Source organism: Chiloscyllium plagiosum, chromosome 23, assembly GCF_004010195.1.
Source record: "Chiloscyllium plagiosum isolate BGI_BamShark_2017 chromosome 23, ASM401019v2, whole genome shotgun sequence".
Taxonomy (NCBI): Eukaryota; Metazoa; Chordata; class Chondrichthyes; order Orectolobiformes; family Hemiscylliidae; genus Chiloscyllium; species Chiloscyllium plagiosum.
This window is the reverse complement of record NC_057732.1, coordinates 41,622,407-41,642,633: the sequence shown is the minus strand read 5'-3', so window position 1 is coordinate 41,642,633 and position 20,227 is coordinate 41,622,407. Positions and strand designations below refer to the sequence as shown.

At 41.9% G+C, this 20,227-nt stretch overlaps 1 protein-coding gene across 1 annotated transcript in view; it reads left to right on the top strand.

The window, feature by feature from the left end:
* The window catches only part of exoc4 (exocyst complex component 4), a 571,126-nt gene that overhangs the window by 215,162 nt on the left and 335,737 nt on the right, over positions 1–20,227 (top strand). Inside the window, exon 9 of the mRNA XM_043714034.1 lies at positions 17,033–17,129. Coding sequence (XP_043569969.1) covers positions 17,033–17,129 — 97 coding nt within the window. The remainder of the gene's footprint in view (positions 1–17,032; positions 17,130–20,227) is intronic.

The window sequence follows — 20,227 nt, the reverse complement described above, 5'->3', positions numbered from 1 at the left end:
CCTTGACCCAGGCGCTCCTCAATAAAATGAGGAGAATTCAGATATAATACAAAGCTAGAGTTAACAGTGAGCACCCTACCCCCACCCATACCAAGACCTGGATATATTTGGTAATGTTAATACCATATATAAACATATAACTATAAAATTACAACCTCAACAAATAATAATTAAATATAATAATACAAAATAACAAGGGAAAAACAACCCCGCTCCTAAAGACAGAGGTAAAATAGAATAAGGTAACCACCTCCCCCCACCAATACTAACCAAATCCCCCGGCTTTTTTATATATATATACACACACACACACACACACACATACTCTCATATATACGTAAAATAATTAAAAATACAACCCCAAGGGGGGGAGTAAATCAAATCCCTCTCCCCACCCCCCATGATAGTATTAAACAGTACGGTAAGAAAAAAGAAAAAAAAAGGGGGGAATATAAACCAAAGCGGGGGGAAAGGCAAACCAACATCCATTATCTCTTACAATTTATCTAAGAGAGTCCAAGAATTCCTTAGCCTTTTCTGGCGATCTGAAGTTATACACGGATCCTTCATGGTTAAGGCGTAGATTCGCTGGGTAGCGTAAGGAGTATTGAATATTTAAGTCCCTTAAACACTTCTTCGCCTCGTCGAATGCCTTCCTCTTTCGGACCAGAGCTGGGGAAAAGTCCTGAAATAACATGATCTTGGATCCTTTATAGATCATAGCTTGGGGGTCTTTTCCAAGATTTCAGAAGCTTCTAGGAGTATCTGCCTCTCCCTATAGCTCTGCAGCCGGAACAGGACCGGGCATGGGCACTGGTTCGAGCCGGGCCCGCGTATTGCGACCCGGTAGGCCCATTCCACCCTTACCTGGCCTGATCCGGCTTCCAGATTTAAAAGCTGTGGCAGCCACTGCTCCAGGAATGCTGTAAGCTGGCCTTCCTCTTCCCGTTTGGGAAGGCCCAGCAAACGAATATTTTTTCGACGACCTCGATTATCGAGGTCGTCAATGTAATTCTCTGAGGTCCGGACTCGCTGTTCGAGAGTCCGGACCTGATCCACGGCCGATTGCGCTGTAGTTTCGGAGGTCGCGGCCTTTAGCTCCGCCCCTCCAACTTGGTGCTCGATCTCCTTAATGTCTCGGTCATGCTTCTGCAGCGTGGCCGAGAGTGAGTCCCATCGATTTCGGGACTCCTCGATAAAAGCGTCGATCTTCGTATCCAGCTTGGAGATCATCTCCACGAGGCTTGTCACTGGAGGTATGTCCCCCGGCGCGGCTGTGGACGCCTCAGCTGCAGCTGGAGAGGGTGGGGGAGGGGTTCCTGCTTGCTGAGAGCTGCGGGGTCCCTTCCCTTTGGTCATTTTTACTAAATATTAGACTGTTTAAATGTAATACTAAGCAACTAATTAAATTAAACAGCTATTATGAATGATTTGGTGTGTGTGGTGGGGGTGGGTGACCCACTTTACCCATGTCTTGGGAAGAGCATTATAGATTCAGACTTGCTGGGCCGCCGCCATCTTGGATCCCCCTTTACCCACTTTTAATATTTGTATCAACTTTAGCTGCCCAGATAGTTTGCATTTCAAAGCTTTATGGAATAACTTTGAGCAACAGATAGGAAAACATTAATTTTTGACGTTTAATGTTAGGTCTTTACTTTTGGGTACTTTTAAATTGGAACACCCAAAATAAAAAAATGTGATTAGCTAATACAAGCTGTATAAAAAAAAAGGTAAAAAACTCAGCAGTTCTAGCAGCATCTGTAGGGGAGAAATCAGATTTCATGTTTCAAGTCTGGTGACACTTCATCAGAACTCAAGCTTTACAAATTTGTAATTCCCACACCAGCATGTTCTTGTGACATTTGCTATGGACTAGAGAATTCACTCAAATGGGAGGTTGCCTGCCATATTGTGTTGTGCGCTTCCTGTATATACATGAGTTACTTTAATAATTTGACTTGATTTCTGTTTGTCTGTCATGATTGAGATAGTCTTAAGGCTCAATACCAGTTGTAATCAGCTAATTTTCCTCAAAAAAAGGCATTGTTCTTGCATTCCATAGATTATTGGTAATGCTGACTCTGCATTTTGTTGTTTCTGATCTGTAATAAACTAAATTTAGTATTTCTGAAAAGAAGGCAAGTTAAATAGATTAGATTAGATTCCCTTCAGCGTGGAAACAGGCCTTTCAGCCCAACCAGTCCACACCGACCCTCCGAAGAGTAACCCACCCAGACCCATTCGCCTACCCTGTATTTACCCCTAACTAATGCACCTAACACTATGGGCATTGCTAGCATGGCCAGTTCTCCTGACCTGCGCATCTTGGAACTGTGGGGGGGAAACCGAAGCACCCGGAGGAAACCCACGCAGACACGGGGGGAATGTCAAACTCCACACAGACAGTCGCCCAAAGCTGGAATTGAACCTGAGTCCCTGGCGCTGTGAGGCAGCAGTGCTAGCCACTGTGCCACCATGCTGAGGTTTGTTCAATTATTACCAAACAAAGCTGTTCTAAACTTGAAAACTGTTGCAATTCATCATACACTTAAAGAACAATAGTGATGGAGCAAATGGTACATGGAACAGTCTATCTTCTGCAGCTACATTGGCACCATTCTGCATTTTTTCTTCCGCGCCACCTCATGCTCCCACAAGGAGGTTGAACAGTTCGTCAACTTCACAAACACCTTCCCCCTGATCTCGAGTTCACCTGGGCCATCTTGGGTACCTCCTTCCCCTTCCTGGACCTCTTCATCTCCATTTCCAGTGACCAACTCAACATGGACATCTACTTCAAACCCACCAACTCTCACAGCTACCTAGAGTACACCTCCCCCCACCCTACCTTCTGTAAAAACGCTATCCCTTACTCCCAATTCCTCCACCTCCACCCCAGGAGGACCAATTCCACCATAGAACATCCCAGATGGCCTCCTTCTTCAAGGACCGCAATTTCCCTTCCCAAGTCTTCGACGATGCCCTCCAGCGCATCTCCTCCACTTCCCACACCTCTGCCCTTGTACCCCACCACTCCAATCACTACAAGAACAACCTCCCTGGTCCTCACCTTCCACCCTACCAACCTCCAGACACAATATATCATCCTCTGCAATTTCCATCATTTCAAACAGACCCCATCACCAGAGATATATTTCCCTCCCTATTCCTACCTGTGTTCAGCAGAAATCATTCCCTCCGTGAGTCCCTTGTTAGGTCCATGGCCCCCACCAACCCACTGTCCTCTCCCAGCATCTTCCCTTGCCACCGCAAGAAGTGTAAAACCTGTGCCCACACCTCCGCCCTTACTTCTATCTAAGGTCCCAAAGGATCCTTCCACATCAGGCAAAGATTTTCCTGCACCTCCACACATGTCATCTACTGTGTCAGTTGTTTCTGATGTGGTCTCCTCTACACTGGGGAGACAGGACGCCAACTTGCAGAACGGTTCAGAGAACATCTCTGGGGCACGCACGAAACATCCCCACCGCCCTGTGGCCGAACTCTTCAACTCCCCCTCCCCTCCTCCAAGGACATGCAAGTGCTGGGCCTCCTCCACTGCCAGCTTCTAGCCACCTGACACCTGGAGGAAGAGCGCTTTATCTTCCACTTTAAGCCCCTCCAACCACACGGGATTAATGTTGATTTCACCAGTTTCCTCATCTTCCATTTCCCAGATCCAACCCTACAACTCAGCACCACTGATCTGTCCTACCTGTCTATCTTCTTTCCCATCTATCCGCTCCACCCTCTGCTCTGATCTATCGCCATCACCCCCCATGTCCATCTGCCGATTGCATTCCCAGCTACCTTCCCCCAGCCTCACCTCTCTCCCATTTATCTCCTCGCCCCCTTGGGCCTCCCCTCACATTCCTGATGAAGAGTTTATGCTCGAAACATCGACTCTCCTGCACCTCTGATGCTGCTTGATCAGGTGTGCTTTTCCAATACCACACTTTTTGACTTTGATCTCTAGCATCTGCAGTCCTCAGTTTCTCCCAAATGATAGCTCAGTACTGTTTGCCAGAGGTCTTTGCTGGGCAGCCTAACATAATTGTTCATTTTCTCTGAAAACTTTGGACCATTCAAAAATACATCATAACTCAAATAAGTTTAAGTTTGCATTTCATTATTGGCATTTGATTTTACTTGCCTCTACAGAGCCTTTTTCACATGTTGACCTAGAGGCTGGAGCAATAAAGAATGCTGATTAAACAGGCATTGTTGGCCAGTCACACAGCAGTCATAGCTACAGAAATGATTACACTATGGTGCACAAATATTTCAAAAGATATAAAACCCAGGATTTGAGCTATCCTAATAGAATACCATTCTTATAACAAAGTATTGTTTAGATACATCAAGACAAATGCTATTCATGACTAATTTTGAAAATTATTCTTTGAACTGTTGCTATTATCTTTCCCAGGGCAGAAAAGCACCTTAATTTTATGTAATGTGGGTTTGTAGCTAGAGAACATCATCTTGGTAATTCACTATAGTAACTGTTTGACGAACCGAAGCACTTGCAGATTTGAATGTGATGACCGATTTCTTCTACAGACGAGTTTCTCTCTTGGGACTTCAGGAATGCTAGGGGCTATAAAACAATTTACATATAAACATGTGGAATTAATGGTTATAGTGACTCTGAATATTCATGATGTTCATTTTTGTTCAGGGAAACTTGATTCTATTTCTTGATAATGAATTCATTACAATAACTGCATACCTTTGATGCCTTGGGATATTTTCTAAGACAAATGCTTATAATAGGCAGTGATTAATCTCCACACAGTGGAACAACATTAAAATTCTTATTGCTAACTAACTGGTTCACAGTTCAAAACTGAAGATTTGTCCTCCATTCTTTTTGTAACAGATGTGAAAACTGATGGAAATTCTTCAGATGTTATTGCGTGCTCAGCTTCCCACCCTCCCTCAGCTTCTCAGATTCCTATTATAAATACCATGACAAATTAAGAACTGGCTTCAAGAATATGCAGAATGAATAAAAAAGCAAAATGCTTCAGATTTGGCAAATCTAAAATAAGTATGCAAAAAATGCTAAAAAGATTCAGCAGATACCTATCATTGGTCTCCACTTATAGGAAGGGATTGTACTGGACGGAGTGCAGAGGAAATTCACCTGGATGATGCTTCACATGGAGCATTTCAGCAATGAAGAGATCCTAAATAAGCTTTGATTGATTGTTTTCTTTGGAGCAGGGAAGATTGAGGAGTACCTGATCGAGGGTGTATAAGAATATTAGGAGCATGGATCGGAAGCAGCTGTTCCCCTTCGACAAAGGGTCCCTAACAAGGAGCTATGCTTTTCAAGTGAAAAGCTGAAGGTTTAAAGAGATTTGAGGAAAAATGTATTAACCCAGAGGCTGGTGGCATTCTGGAATGCACTGCTTGAGAGGCTATTTGAGGCGAGCAGCCTTATAATCATTAAAAAGTACTTGAATGAACACTATTTCTCTCCCACACAGAGGAGAGGAAAATATGTTAGAACTCGTTATTAAGGAAATGAGAAATAAGCACTTGGATAATCATCTTCTGATTAAACTGTAGTAAATATGGATTTGTGAACGGGCAGTCCTGTTTGATGAACTTCTTGGAGTTTTTGAGAATGTTACAAACAAAATTGAGGAAGGGAAGTCCATGGTCATAGCATTCTTGAATTTTGATTAAGCTTTTGATAAGGTCCTAGGATATTTGTTAACAAATTGAAGTGGGATAGGAGGTAATGTATTGGCATAGATTAAGGACTGACAAGAAAGCAGAAAACAAACATACATGCCATTCTTAGATTGGCAGGCAGCGGCTCATGAGATTCTCCATTCATAATACATGTCAATGATTTGGAGTTGGGGACCAAATGTCTCATTTACAGGTTGGCAAATGATACAAAGCTAAATGGGAATGGATGGTGTAAGAAAAATGTAAAGTGGTTTCTGCTTATACATTGGCCAAGACATAGCAGATGGAATATAATGTGTAAATTGTAACCATCCACTTTGATATTGGAACAGATGTGTGGAGTATGTCTTAAATTGTAAGAGGCTACAAAGTGTAGGCATACGAGGGACTTTGGTGTCCTTGACAAGTCGCTGAAGGCTTTATTACAAAAGGATTTGAATATAGAGTCGTGAAGTCTTGTGTCTGCTCTTGAGAAGCTTGGTTAGATCACACCTAGGGTACTGTTATACATGATTCACGATTTGCCTGTAACTTTACTTACCTGGTTAGGAGCATACTGGACCATTTTACTTTGGTTTGTAAGGTCAATAGAGATGAGACTGTGTGCAAAAATGGCACCATGTATCAAAGTTGATCAGTGCCATGAACAAAAGAAATTTTACAATTGACCAAAGTTTTCTGAAGTTGAATGAAAACCCAATGCTCTGTCACAGTTCTGAAAACAGCAAGCAACATGAGATGAGGAAAACAGTGAAGGATGGAATTCAGTCGTCATTATTCACCCTTCTGATCTTGAGTCTCATCTAAGCTAATATCCAACTGCTTTTTGTATTTTGTATCTTTGCTACTACTTCAGCTGTTAGGTTATTGTCAATAACTTTCCCAATTTCATTAAGATGGTCTTTGTCCATGGTATTTGCTGAGTTAATGTTTTTGACTTATGAATATCTGTTGCTTCTCCATCTTCCTCTTCCAGGTACTTTCACTTGTTTCTAGGATACACAGTAAGACTGTATGGTTCACACTTATATTTCTTGTAGAGTCATTGAGATGTAAAGCATGGAAACAGACCCTTCAGTCCAACTTGTCCGTGCTGACCAGATAGCCTAAATTAATCTTGTCTCATTTGCCAGCATTTGACCTATATCCTGCCAAACCCTTCCTCTTCATCTACCCATCCATATGCCTTTTAAATGTTGTACTTGTACGGGCCTCCACCACTTCTTCTGGCAGCTCATTCCATACACGCACCACCCTCAGCATGAAAATGTTGCCCCTGAGGTCCCTTTCATATGTCCCTGATTTATTGACTAAGATTCACAGCTTACAGAAACTGATAATAGGTGAGTTGATTGGCTTTCTTCAGCTTATTATATTTCTTATATTCACTAATGGGATGTAGGCATCACTGGCTGGGCCAGCATGCATTGCCCATCCCTTGTTGCCCTTGAGACTGTCATGATAAGCCCTTGGAATTTTTTTTAACGATAGAGAAATTACAGCTCCTTCCTTTCTCAGGCCCGATGGCTTCTGACCAAAAGACCACGTCCATGTGTTGTTCTGCTACCTGAGATCCAATCACATAGTTGTTTGCAGGTAGAAGGCCTTTGTCACTAATAACTGATCACCATTTTCCAGAAAATTTGCCATTTACTGTCAGCCGAATCTCCATTCATACACATCCCTTGGTCCAGCTTATTTGCATGAATATGTCCCCCACTTCTTAAACCAACAGCAATGTCAACAGAACTGATGTCAGGTATTATGGTTTTAAGAAGTGTAGCAATCTTTCCCATGATCCATGGTTTTAAAAAACAGTCCATCATCAAAAATATGGAAACACAAAATTATATAGTCTTTGTGGGAAACCTGCAGATATTATGCTCTTAGATTTCCAAAATGCATTTGATAAGATGCTACATCCAAGGTTATTGCACAAAGTATGAACTTCTTGTAAGGAATAATATGTAAGCTAATCTATGGAATTTCCTTCCTCCGAAAACATTGGAGACTGGGTCATAGAATTTATTCAAGGCTGAGTTAGATCGTGTTTTGATAGGCGAGGGAGTCGTGGGTTCTTAGGGAAGACATGCAAGTGGAATTGAGATCATGGTCCTAACATCTCTGATCTCATTCACTGCAGAGTTGGTGGAAAGGGTTGAATGGACAGATCCTACAATGACCTATGTTGCTATGAATATCCAGTCATTTTGAAACTTTTCTTTGTTCTGGACATCATCTTCACAAGTACTTTAATGTAAATTTTTGTTGCCTGAATGAATGGTGCACCAGTATCTTCAAAGAAACTTGATATCATCCAGGGCAAAGCAACATTATTGCTCACCACTGTCTAAACATTTTGTCCTCCCTTCTCCGCTGTACAGTTGCAACAGTACTTCCCATCTCCTTGCCAATGGGAAGGCGATGGCCTAGTGGTATCATCACTAGGCTATTATGTAGCGTTTTGAGGACCCAGGTGTGAATTTGAATTCAACAAAAAAAAATCTGCAATTAAGAATCTACTGAAAACCATGAAGTGACTGTCATAATAAAAAGGGCTGGGTCACGGAAGAAGTCTGCCATCCTCACCTGGTCTGGCCTACATGTGACTTTCGAAGCACAGTAATGTGGTTGACTCACAGTTGCTCTTTGACATGGCTTAGCAAATCATTCAATTGTGCCAATTGCTACAAAGTCTCAGAGAAATGAAACCAGATGATTCATCTGGCATTGATCTAGGCATCGGAAAAGACAACAGAAGCAGCCCTGTGGACCCTGCAAAGTCCTCCTTACTGATATCTGGGGCCAGTGCCAAAATTGGGAGAGCTGTCTCACAGACTACATCCGAATGTAGTCATACCCGCGGAATCAAACCTGACAGACGATGTCCCTGACACTTTTATCACCATCCCTGGATATGTCCTGTCCCACTGGCAGGATAGACCTGCCTGAGGAAGTATCTCAGTGGTGTACAGTCGGGAGAGAATTGCCATGAGAGTCCTCAACATTGACTGCAGACCCCATGAAGTTTCATGGCTTCAGGTTAAACATGGGCGAGTAAACCTCCTGCTGATTACCATGTACCATCCTCCCTCAGCCGATGAATCAGTACTCCTCCATGTTGAACAACACTTGGAGGAAGCAGTGAGGATGGCAAGAGCACAACGTGTTCTGTTGGTTGGTGATTTCAATGTCCATCACCAAGATGGCTCGACAGCAGTACCACTGATCGAGCCAGTTGGGTCCTAAAGAATGTAGCTGCTGGACTGGATCTGTGGCAGGTGGTGAGGGAACCAATAAGAGGGAAAACCATACTTGACCTCATTCTTGGCAGTCTGCCCTCTGCTGATGCATCTGTCCGTGACAGTATTGGTAAGAGCGGCCACTACACAGTCCTTGTGGTGACTAAGTCCTGCCTTCATGCAGAGAATAACCTCCATCATGTGTGATACTATCTCCATGCCAAATAGGACAGACTTTCAAGAGATCGAGCAATTCATCTGTGATTCCTCAACCTGAAAGCAGTCCATGTCCAAATGCAACAAAATCTAGACAATTTCCAGGCTTGAGCTTGCAAGTGGCAAATTACATTCACGCCACACAAGTGCCAGACTATGACTGTCACCAATAAGAGACAACTGCCCCTTGGTGTTCAATGGTGTTACCATCACTGAATCCCCTATTGTCATCGTCCTCGAGGGTTATCATTGTCCAGAAACTCAACTGGATTCACCACATAAACACAGTGGCGACAAGAGCAGGTCAGAGGCTCAGCATGCTGCAGCAAGTAACTCGCCTCCTGATTCCCTAAAACGCCTGTCCACCATCTACTAGGCACAAGTCAGGATTGTGATAGAATACTCCCCATTTCCCTCAATGGATGCAGCTCCAACAACACTGAAGGTTGATACTGTTCAGGACAAAGTAGCTGCTTGATTGCCACTATATCCAAAAGTATCCACTCCCTCTACCACCAACGCTCAGTAGCAGCAGTGTATACTGTCTACAAGATGCACTGCAGAAATTCATCAACGACCCTCAGACAGAACATTCCAAATGCACAACCACTTCCATCTAGAAGGACAAGGACAGCAGATATATGGGAATACCACCACCTTCACATTCCCCTCAAAGCCACTCACCATCTGACTTGGCAATTTATCATCACTGGATCAAAATCTTGGAATTTCCTCCGTAAGGGCATTGTAGGTGAACCCACAGCAAGTGGATTGCAGTGGTTCAAGAAGGCAGCTCAGGACCACCACCTCCAGGACAACTAGGAATGGACAATAAATGCTGGCCAGCCAGCGATGCCCACATTCCACAAATGAATAAGAGAAAGCATCTTTCAACAGGAGGTTCCACTTTGTCCACATTAGTCATAGGCGATAGAGGGTAGCGGTGAATGGATGTTTTTCAGAATGGAGGGTTGTGGTTAGTGGTGTTCCACAGGAATCAATGCTGGGACCTATGCTGTTTTTAGTCTACATAAATGATTTGGAGGAAAATATATCTAGTCTAATTAATAAGTTTGTGGACGATGCAAGCATTTGTGGTGTTGCGGACTCTCAGAGGATACAGCAGAATATGGATCAGTTGGAGGCATGGGCGGAAAAATGGCAAATAGAGTTTAATCCGGACAAATATGAAGTGAGGCATTTTGGAAGATTAAGTACAGTTGGAAATTATACATGGAATGGCAGAACCCTTGGGAGTATTGATATGCTGAGGGATCTATGTGTCCAGGTCCACAGATCACTGAAGGTGGCAGTGAAGTTAGATAAGGTTGTAAAAAAGACCAATGGCATGCTTGCCTTCACTGGAAGGGGCATTGAGTACAAGGATAGACAGGTTATGCTACAGCTTTGTAGAATGTTTGTATCATCAATCGTCACAGGTGAGGTGCCAGAAGACTTGGAGGTTGGCAAACGTGGTGCTACTGTTTAAGAAGGGTGGTAAGGACAAGCCAGGGAACTATAGACCAGTGAGCCTGACCTCGGTGTTGGGCAAGTTGTTGGAGGGAATCCTGAGGGACAGGATGTATATGTATTTGGAAAGGCAAGGACTGATTAGGAATAGTCAACATGGCTTTGTGCATGGGAAATCATGTCTCACAAACTTGATTGAATTTTTTGAATAAGTAACAAAGGGGATTGATGAGGGCAGAGTGGTAGGTGTGATCTATATGGACTTCAGTAAGGCGTTCGACAAGGTTCCCCATGGGAGACTGATTAGCAAGGTTAGATCTCACAGAATAAAGGGAGAACTAGCCATTTGGACACAATGATAGAAGACAGAGGGTGGTGGTGGAGGGTTGTTTTTCAGACTGTAGGCCTGTGACCAGTGGAGTTCCGCAAGGATCGGTACTGAGTCCCCTACTCTTTATCATTTACGTAAATGATTTGGATGCGAGCATAAGAGGTATAGTTAGTAAGTTTGCAGATGACACCAAAATTGGAGGTGTAGTGGACAGCGAAGAGGGTTACCTCAGATTACAACAGGATCTGGTCCAGATGGGCCAATGGGCTGAGAAGTGGCAGATGGAGTTTAATTCAGATAAATGCAAGGTGCTGCATTTTGGGAAAGCAAATCTTAGCAGGACTTATACACCTAATGGTAAGGTCCTAGGGAGTGTTTCTGAACAAAGAGACCTTGGAGTTCAGTTCATAGCTCCTTAAAAGTGGAGTTGCAGGCAGATAGGATAGTGAAGAAGGTGTTTGGTAAGCTTTCCTTTATTGGTCAGAGTATTGAGTACAGGAGTTGGGAGGTCATGTTGCAGCAGTACAGGACATTAGTTAGGCCACTGTTGGAATATTGTGTGCCATTCTGGTCTCCTTCCTATTGGAAAGATGTTGTAAAACTTGCAAGGGTTCAGAAAAGATAATCTAGGATGTTGCCATGGTTGGAGGATTTGAGCTATAGGGAGAGGCTGAACAGGCTGGGGCTGTTTTCCCTGGAGCGTTGAAGGCTGAGGGGTGACCTTATAATGGTTTACAAAATTATGAGGGACATGGATAGGGTAAATAGGCAAAGTTTTTTCCCTGGGGTCGGTGAGTCCAGAACTAGAGGGCATAGGTTTAGGGTGAGAGGGGAAAGATGTAAGAGGGACCTAAGGGGCAATGTTTTCACGCAGAGGGTGGTACGTGTATGGAATGAGCTGCCAGAGGATGTGGTGGAGGCTGGTACAATTGCAACATTTAAGAGGCATTTGGATGGGTATATGAATAGAAAGGATTTGTAGGGATATGGGCCGGGTGCTGGCAGGTGGAACTAGATTGGGTTGGGATATCTGGTTGGCATGGACAGGTTGAACCGAAGGGTCTGTTTCCACGCTGTACATCTCTGACTCTAGGTAGCTCCCAATTGGAATATTGCGTACATTTCTGGTCACCACGCCACCAGAAGGATATGGATGCTTTGGAGAGGGTACAGAAAAGGTTTACCAGGATGTTGCCTGGTATGGGGGATTTTAGCTATGAAGAAAGGTTGGATAGACTGGGTTTGTTTTCACTAGAATGCAGGAGGTTAATGGGTGACCTGATGTAAGATTATGGATGGAGTGGAAAGTATGAAGATTTTTTCTGGCATGGAGGGATTAATTACCGGGGGACACAGGCTTAATGTGTAAGCTTTTTCCTGGGGTAGAAGGGTTAATTACCAGAGAACACTGGGTCAAGGTGCGAGGGCCAGGATGTTTAACAGATGTGCGAGTTAAGTTTTCACACAAAGGGTGTTGAGTGCCTGGAACATGCTGCTAGAGAAGCTGGTGGAAGCAAACATATTATCAGCATTCAAAAAGCGCCTTGACAAATACATTAATAGGAAGGAAATCGAGGGATATGGATCCTCTAAGTGAAGACCGTTTTAGTATGGAAGGGCACAATGTTTTCGCGCAGGCTTGGAGGGCCTCAAGGCCTATTCCTGTGTTGCATTTTTGTTCTTTGAAGTAAATGGGCAGCAGCAAGGGGACGCCACCACCTGTATGTCTCTCTTCAAGCAACGTACCATCCTAATAAAATCTGAAAGAACTATGGATGCTGTAAATCAGAAACCAAAGCAGAAAATGCTGGAAAAACTTGGCAGGCCTGGCAGCATCTGTGAAGAGAAATCAGAGTTTATGTTTCGGGTCTGCACCTTTTTTTTCTGTCACAGCTGTATAAAACTTTAGTTAGGCCACATTTGTAATGTGTGCAGTTCTTGTTGCTGCACTGCCAGAAGAATGTGGACGCTTTGGAGAGAGTGCAGAGAAGGTTTACCAGAATGTTGCTTGGTTTGAAGGGTTTTGAGTGAGTGTCGAGTTTTGATAAAGTTGGATTGTTTCCACTGGAAAGATGGAGGCTGAGAACAACTTGAGAGAGGTCTACAAAATTGAGAGGCATAGATAGGGTTGGTAGAAGCTTTTTCCCAGATGGAAAGGTCAATGACAAGAGCTCATGAATTCAAGATGAATGGGGAAAAGCTTAGGGGAGAAGTGAGGGGAAGGTTTTTCACAGAGAGTGATGATTGCTTGGAACGCACTGCCAGTTGAGGTGGTGGACAGAGGCATGTGAGCAACCTTTAAGGTGTCTCTTGATAGACATATGGTTAGGAATCTGCACAGGCGTTTTGGGCCAAAGGGCCTGCTCCTGTATTATAATGTTCTTTGTTTTTAAGGATAATTGCCAGTTGGCAACAAATGTTGGCCTTATAAGCAGAGGCATGTTCAATAAAAAGATAGAGTATTTTGAGACATGCGAGTCACATCAGAAGGTACCATTTTTGAAAAGCTGACTGTTATCGACTTGTGTTTTTTAATTAAACCTGTGTTCTTGTTGCTTTGGAAATTGGTTTTATTAAGTATGGCATTAGGGTCATAGATGGCATGGATCATAGTATAGCAAGGCTATGCTGCAAGAATTGTAATTTACTGTTCTCCCTGCTTTGTTAACCTTCACAGTGCTCAATTACTCTGCTGCTTATTGGTTTCTATGTTCCTTGCATTCTCAGTACTCCATTCCAATATCAGGCATCCTCTCCAGACGTGAAACATTGTCAATTAAAAGTAGAATTACGCTGTAATAGAATTATTCTGAGAAGTATGATTTTGTCAAATTCTTTAAAGTAGAATATTTTTGCTGTGTAAAATATTCTTAATTGAAGAAATCACAAAAGAAAAGTGTTGCAACAGTCAACATAAAAAAGTACAAGTTGTGAACAATTATATGAAATTAAATACTGAGCTGAAAAATGTGTTGCTGGAAAAGCGCAGCAGGTCAGGCAGCATCCAAGGAGCAGAAGAATCGACGTTTCGGGCATGATCTCTGAAGAAAGGCTTATGCCCGAAACGTCGATTCTCCTGCTCCTTGGATGTTGCCTGACCTGCTGCGCTTTTCCAGCAACACATTTTTCAGCTCTGATCTCCAGCATCTGCAGTCCTCACTTTCTCCTATGAAATTAAACATATTTCCTTTTGACAACATTCTGCGGATTCTTCTCCAGTTAATAATTGTTTTATCTACTTATAGTCATGATGCTTTTAATTTGCCACAACCAAAGTACTGTCCATGGTTATATTGTTTTTGGGTGAAGTGCATTGCAATTTCTTTATGCAGAAATGATTTTTTGTGGTTCCTACTCCAATTCACCTTGGTGTGTCCTGGAGACCTAAGTGAATTTTTTTTGTATTTATGTTGTTGGCTTAAATGGTGCCAGAAATGTCCAAGCTAAATTGTGCTCATTGTTGAATGAGGTGCAAAATTATTGGGGTTTTAACAGCAGTGATGAAAGGCGTGTAATTTATTTAATTGTCCGATTTTTCAAGTCCATATTTTAAAAAGGTGGCGTAATGAGTAATGGTGACTTCTGTGAAGGGGTTAAGAAAAAGATCAGACAGCCCTACCAGCACAGTAGCCTAGTCCATGTTGTGTCATAGAGCAAGTGATTGTGAACTCCTGGAATGTTTGTGGAAACTTGTTTATACGAGAGTGGTTTATGACAGAGTAACGTGGCAGATTTTAACTTGTTTGCACTTTAGAATTATCAATTTTTTTTGTTGATAAACTCCAGATATTGCAAGTTTTTTGGGCAGTTAGGAAAAGACTTGACTGGCCTCAAAAGTATGGTCATTCTCCTGTTGCAGAGGCATTTTTTTTGGACTGTGGGTTTAAACTGGACGAAGATAGAGCTTTAAACTAAGAAAAATATGTAAAAAAAATTTGCAGTTTTAAAATAAGTTAATGGAGCGCATTGTTTACAATGTTGCCTTAATGGAGCAGTGAAGGACAACTCCAGACAAACTGGCACTCAACTGCGTGTGTGTATGTTTAGGTTTAGGGCAATTTTGCATGGATGCAGATTTGGCTTTTCAGTTGGTCCTAGCTGTGAGCTCAGAAGAGCAATAACACCCATGAAGCTTTGTATCTTCCAAAACAAAACAAATCATTTGATGGGCACCACATACACCTCTTGAAGTATACATTGAAAGTTGTCACAGTACTGTGGGCCATCTACATGCTGCATACTGCAACATACTGCAACAACTTACCAACGCTCCTTTTTCAGCTCCTCCAAACCATGAACTCTGTCATGAAGTGCAGGCTTGGCAGGGATCATGACATTATAGTTGGCCTTCCAAATCTAAAAGAATACCTGTATTTCTGGAGTGCTTTTAAACCAGAGATACATATTATTGAAGGAAATTTGACACTAAACCAAATAAGGGAGATAGGAAAACAAATGATGAAACACTCGGTTAAGGAGATATCTTTCAGGACTGTCCTAAAAGAGGAGAGAGAGACTGCTTATGAGGTAGAGAGGTTTTGTGAAGGAATTCTGATACTGTGGGTCCTGGCAATTGAAGGCCAACAATGTTTGACTGAGCAAATTTGGAATGTTGATGATACAGATTATAAATTCAGTTAGATTGTTGAGGTAGGCATGTTAAGAGTTATAAAGGTGCTAAGTCATGAAGGGATTTGAGACATGCATGAGAATTCTATTACCAGACAAGGAACTGATGTGGGTCATTGGGCGTGGGGATGATTGGTGAATGGGAAATAACCAGAGAGGAGAAACTGTGAAGAAAGAACCAGACCTAACATTTCTCTCCATAGATGCTGCCAGACTTGCTGAGTTTCTCGAGCATTTTATGATTTTATTTCAGATTTCCAGAATTTGCAGTTTTTGCTTTTATATAGGGAAAAAGGACTTGGTTTGAGTGAGGATTCGAGCAGCAAAATTTTGTATGCACTTTAGTTTGTGAAGGGTGTCAAATTGGAAGCCTGTTTGTTTGGAGCACTGAATGAAAGCCCAATATGTTCAAAAAATCTACATCCGAAAAGAAAACTGGCAATCATTCAATTCAGGTTCCAGCTTCATCATTCTCAGGTTTTGAGCAACTTCTGATTTATGAAAATAGAGTGAGTGAATCAAACCAACGATGCACTTGTATGATACTGAGAGTTTCTTCATTATTAAATAGCTAATCTGAAGAGTTAATTAACAATTTTTTACAAATGGTAGCAGACCTAAAAATGCTACGCATTGAAGATTTTAAATCACTGCTATGTGAGCACTATACCATGTTCACCAAGTCTCTGGGTCATAAAGTCATAGGGTCATACAACATGGAAACAGATCCATCAGTACAAACAGTCTGTGCCAAGTGTAATCCCAAAAAAAACTAGTCCAACCTGCCTGCTCCGGGCCCATATCTCTCCAAACCTTTCCTATTAATGTCCCGAACCAAATGTCTTTTAAACGTTATAATTGTACCCGCATCCACCATTTCCTCAGGAAGTTCATTCCATACGTGAGCAACCCTCTGCACAAAAAGAAACATTGTTCTCCCATGTATTTTTTACATCTCTCTCCTCCCACCTTAAAAAATGTGCCCCCTCGTCTTGAAATCCCCTGTTCTTGGGAAACGACAACTACCATTAACTCTATCTGTGCCTCTTACTATTTTATAAATTTCTATCAGGTCATCTCTCAACCTCCTACGCTCCAGAAAAACAAAAGTCCCAGCCTGGCAACATCCTGGTGATCCTCTTCTGAACCCTCTCCAGCTTAATAATAGCCTTCCTATAACTAGGTAACCAGAACTGGACACAGTATTCCAGAAGAGGTCTCACCAATATCCTGTACAACCTCAACATGACCTCCCAACCTGTATTGAGAAATGTTTATGTAGTCCTATGTCACTTTAGCAATGTTATTCAGTTAAAAAACAGGGAACTTTAGCAGTCACACAACCATTTGGTTCACCATATCCCTTTGAAGTGAGGTCCCTTTGGGATCCAAATATTTGATTTGAGTATCTGAATTTGGATGTGTTGCTTTGCAGGAGGAGCTGATGACAATCTAATTGAAGGAGGAGGCACGAAGTTCGTTTGCAAACCTGGAGCTCGGAACATCACGGTTATCTTCCATCCGTTGTTAAGGTATCACGTTTGTCAAAAAGCGAGATATGGATATTTTTATTGCCTGAAACTCTTTTGGTGTACAAATTGCTTTCAATTGATGGCCTTTTGGTATTAGAGAGAATTTTTGTACTTGAAAATAATTTGATCCTATTCAAAATTTTAATAATCCCACGACAAGTAATCAAGAAATATAGAAATATTATTTGACAATGTAGAAGAGCAATATTTCTGATTCATCATAATGTCCTTTTCAAATTAAATTCAGCATTGCTGAACAAAGTTGCTTAGTTTTTGGAAGGCATAAAGTTTTACAAATTTATCCCCTTCTTATCGCTATCAAGATTTCTTCGGTATTGCTGTTAAGGTCAGGGACTTGATGTGCATTGAAAAATTGGAATCCTCTCAATTTGAGATGCAGCAAGTGATAACATGGGCAGAGCACACAATTACACTGCACAAACAAGCTGTCATCGTTTCTCAGTTTCTGTTTCATTACTATCTTTTTTAAAATTTAGACCTGAAGAAACTGTTATTTGAGTTTATTTGCAGACAACTGTTAGCAACGCCAACAATTCTCACATCGCGAATCAAATGGCCACCCACAGTACTTGCAGGGAAAGATGGATATCTATTCTCCATATCCCATTACATTGAATTTTCTCTCCTTTTTTTTAATCCTTTGGGCTTTCTGTGGGTGACAGCCAGTTAAGGCTGAATTAACGGTGCATTAAGACTGGCTTTGGAATCATGCTGATTCCAAACTCAATTAAAACTGCCAAAATTTACTTTGATTAGAACCTTTAGCAGCTGGTGGAGCAAGGAAATCTTGATGCCACCTGTTCTGCACAGAATTTCGGTGTAGGTTCCAGCAGTTTAAGATACGTTCCAGCACACTTACCTTTTGCACCCATTTAATTATTTTCAACAAAAGCAGAAGGAAATAAACTTGGATGTAGATTTTATGCCCATGTTTATGTTAATTCTCTTGGTTGCATTAAAACTGTGCTTTATCCCCATGCTTTCCTCCTTACTCAATTTAGTTGCTGAGATGTCTGCAGTCAATTGCACTTCGGGTGGATTTCAGATGCTTAATAACCTTCTCAAGAGCGATTATAAATGAGCAACAATTGTTGACTTTGCTCGTGATAATGTCACTCCAATAAGAATTTATAAAATCGGTGGCTCACTGCCACTTTCTCAAGGGCAGTTTGCAACTGGAAACACATGCTGGCCTAATCAATAATGCTGACATTTCATGAGAGAATATTAAACATTAGTCCAGGTGAGATGTGAATAGGCAGAATCAGTCTGAAATTCAATGATTTATTTTTCTGATGCTAAAACAAATATGGAAACAAATTTGAAAAGAATTATTCTCTTGTAATTATGCATGTCCAACATCCAGTTTTCATCAAAAAATATAATAATTGAATTATACTTAAACTGCAGACTTGGGGAAAAATAACATACAGAATGAGACTCAATTAGAACATAGAAGTTTCATCATAGTTAAGGTAGGAGCTTGGAGATGAGCTCCTGAATGTTGTACACCAGTTGCAAGATGTAATTGCAGTCCTACCAGTTTACAGCTGGCCACATTTATATTGATGAAATCTTATGATTTTGTGGGAATAAATGATCAAACTGTATTTCAGTGACAGTTGTTGATTTGAGGTAATATTCATGAAATGGTGTTTTTCTAATGATTGCAAATGCTGTAATCTCAGCATGTTATTGATAGAAGCTGTGTGCTCTTGGAGGTGCGTTTGAAGAGTTACTTGTTAAGGACCAGCCAACTCCAAATCATATCTTGAGTATTGACCATAAGCTGATATTCAATAAAAGAATAGAAAATAGTAGCTGACTTGCAATCAAGAGTGGTAATAAAATGGGTCTTTTCCACATGATAGGCAGTGACTAATGGGTATTGCAAGGAAAAATAAACAACCTGGACAAATGAACCAAATGCAACATTTCTAAGCTTGGTGGTGACGCAACTGAGTGTTATTGTGAGTGGTGATCAAGATGCAAGGAGGCTCCAAATTGAGTTTTAGATTAGAGTAGATTAGATTAGATTACTTACGGTGTGGAAACAGGCTGTTCGGCCCAACAAGTCCACGCCGAAGCGCAATCCACCCAGACCCATTCCCTTTCATTTACCCCTTACCTAACACTATGGGCAATTTTGTATGGCCAATTCACCTAACCTGCACATTTTTGGATTGTGGGGGTAAACCGGAGCACCTGGAGGAAACCCACGCAGACACTGGGAGAATTACACACACAGAGTCGCCTGAGGCGGGAATTGAACCCAGGTCTCTGGTGCTGTGAGGCAGCAGTGCTAACCACTGTGCCACCGTACCGCCCACTAATGGGCAATCACATGGCCCTCAGTGATGCAAAACTCTATTGTATTCATGTTAGTTCACATTTCATTGTTCAACTGTGGTCAATTTGTCTGCATAAACCGTTTTGAATATTAATGTGATAAATATTAAAAACTTTCCCCATGAACTGAGTGGTGGCTCAGTGATTAGCACTGCTGCCTCACAGCACCAGGGTCCCAGGTTCGATTCCAGCCTCGGGCGACTGCCTGTGTGGAATTTGCACATTCTCCCCTTGTCTACATGGGTTTCCTCCCAGGTGCTCCGGTTTCCTCCCACAGTCCAAAGATGTGCAGGTCAGGTGAATTGGCCATGCTAAATTGCACATAGTGTTCGGTACATTCGTCAGAGGGAAATGGGTCTGGGTGGGTTACTCTTTGGAGGGTCGGTGTGGACTGGTTGGGCTGAAGGGCCTGTTTCCATACTGTAGAGAATCTAATCTAATCTAAAACTGAAGATTTTATTAATCATATTAAAAATATACTAAAGTTAATATTAATGTGGTTTTTGTTCAATGAGATAGAAAACATTACAAAGATCGAATTCCGAGACATCAATTCACGGAATGAAACATACTTTCACAATTTTTAGCATATTTTTAATTTTATTCATTGTGTGGTTGATTCCCACTCATCAAAGACTAATTTAATGAGACATCTGGCCAACTTAAAATTGCCTCTGGCAGTACCTTGTTTTTTTTCCTTTTCTGCCTCTGTGATTAATGAATTTGTA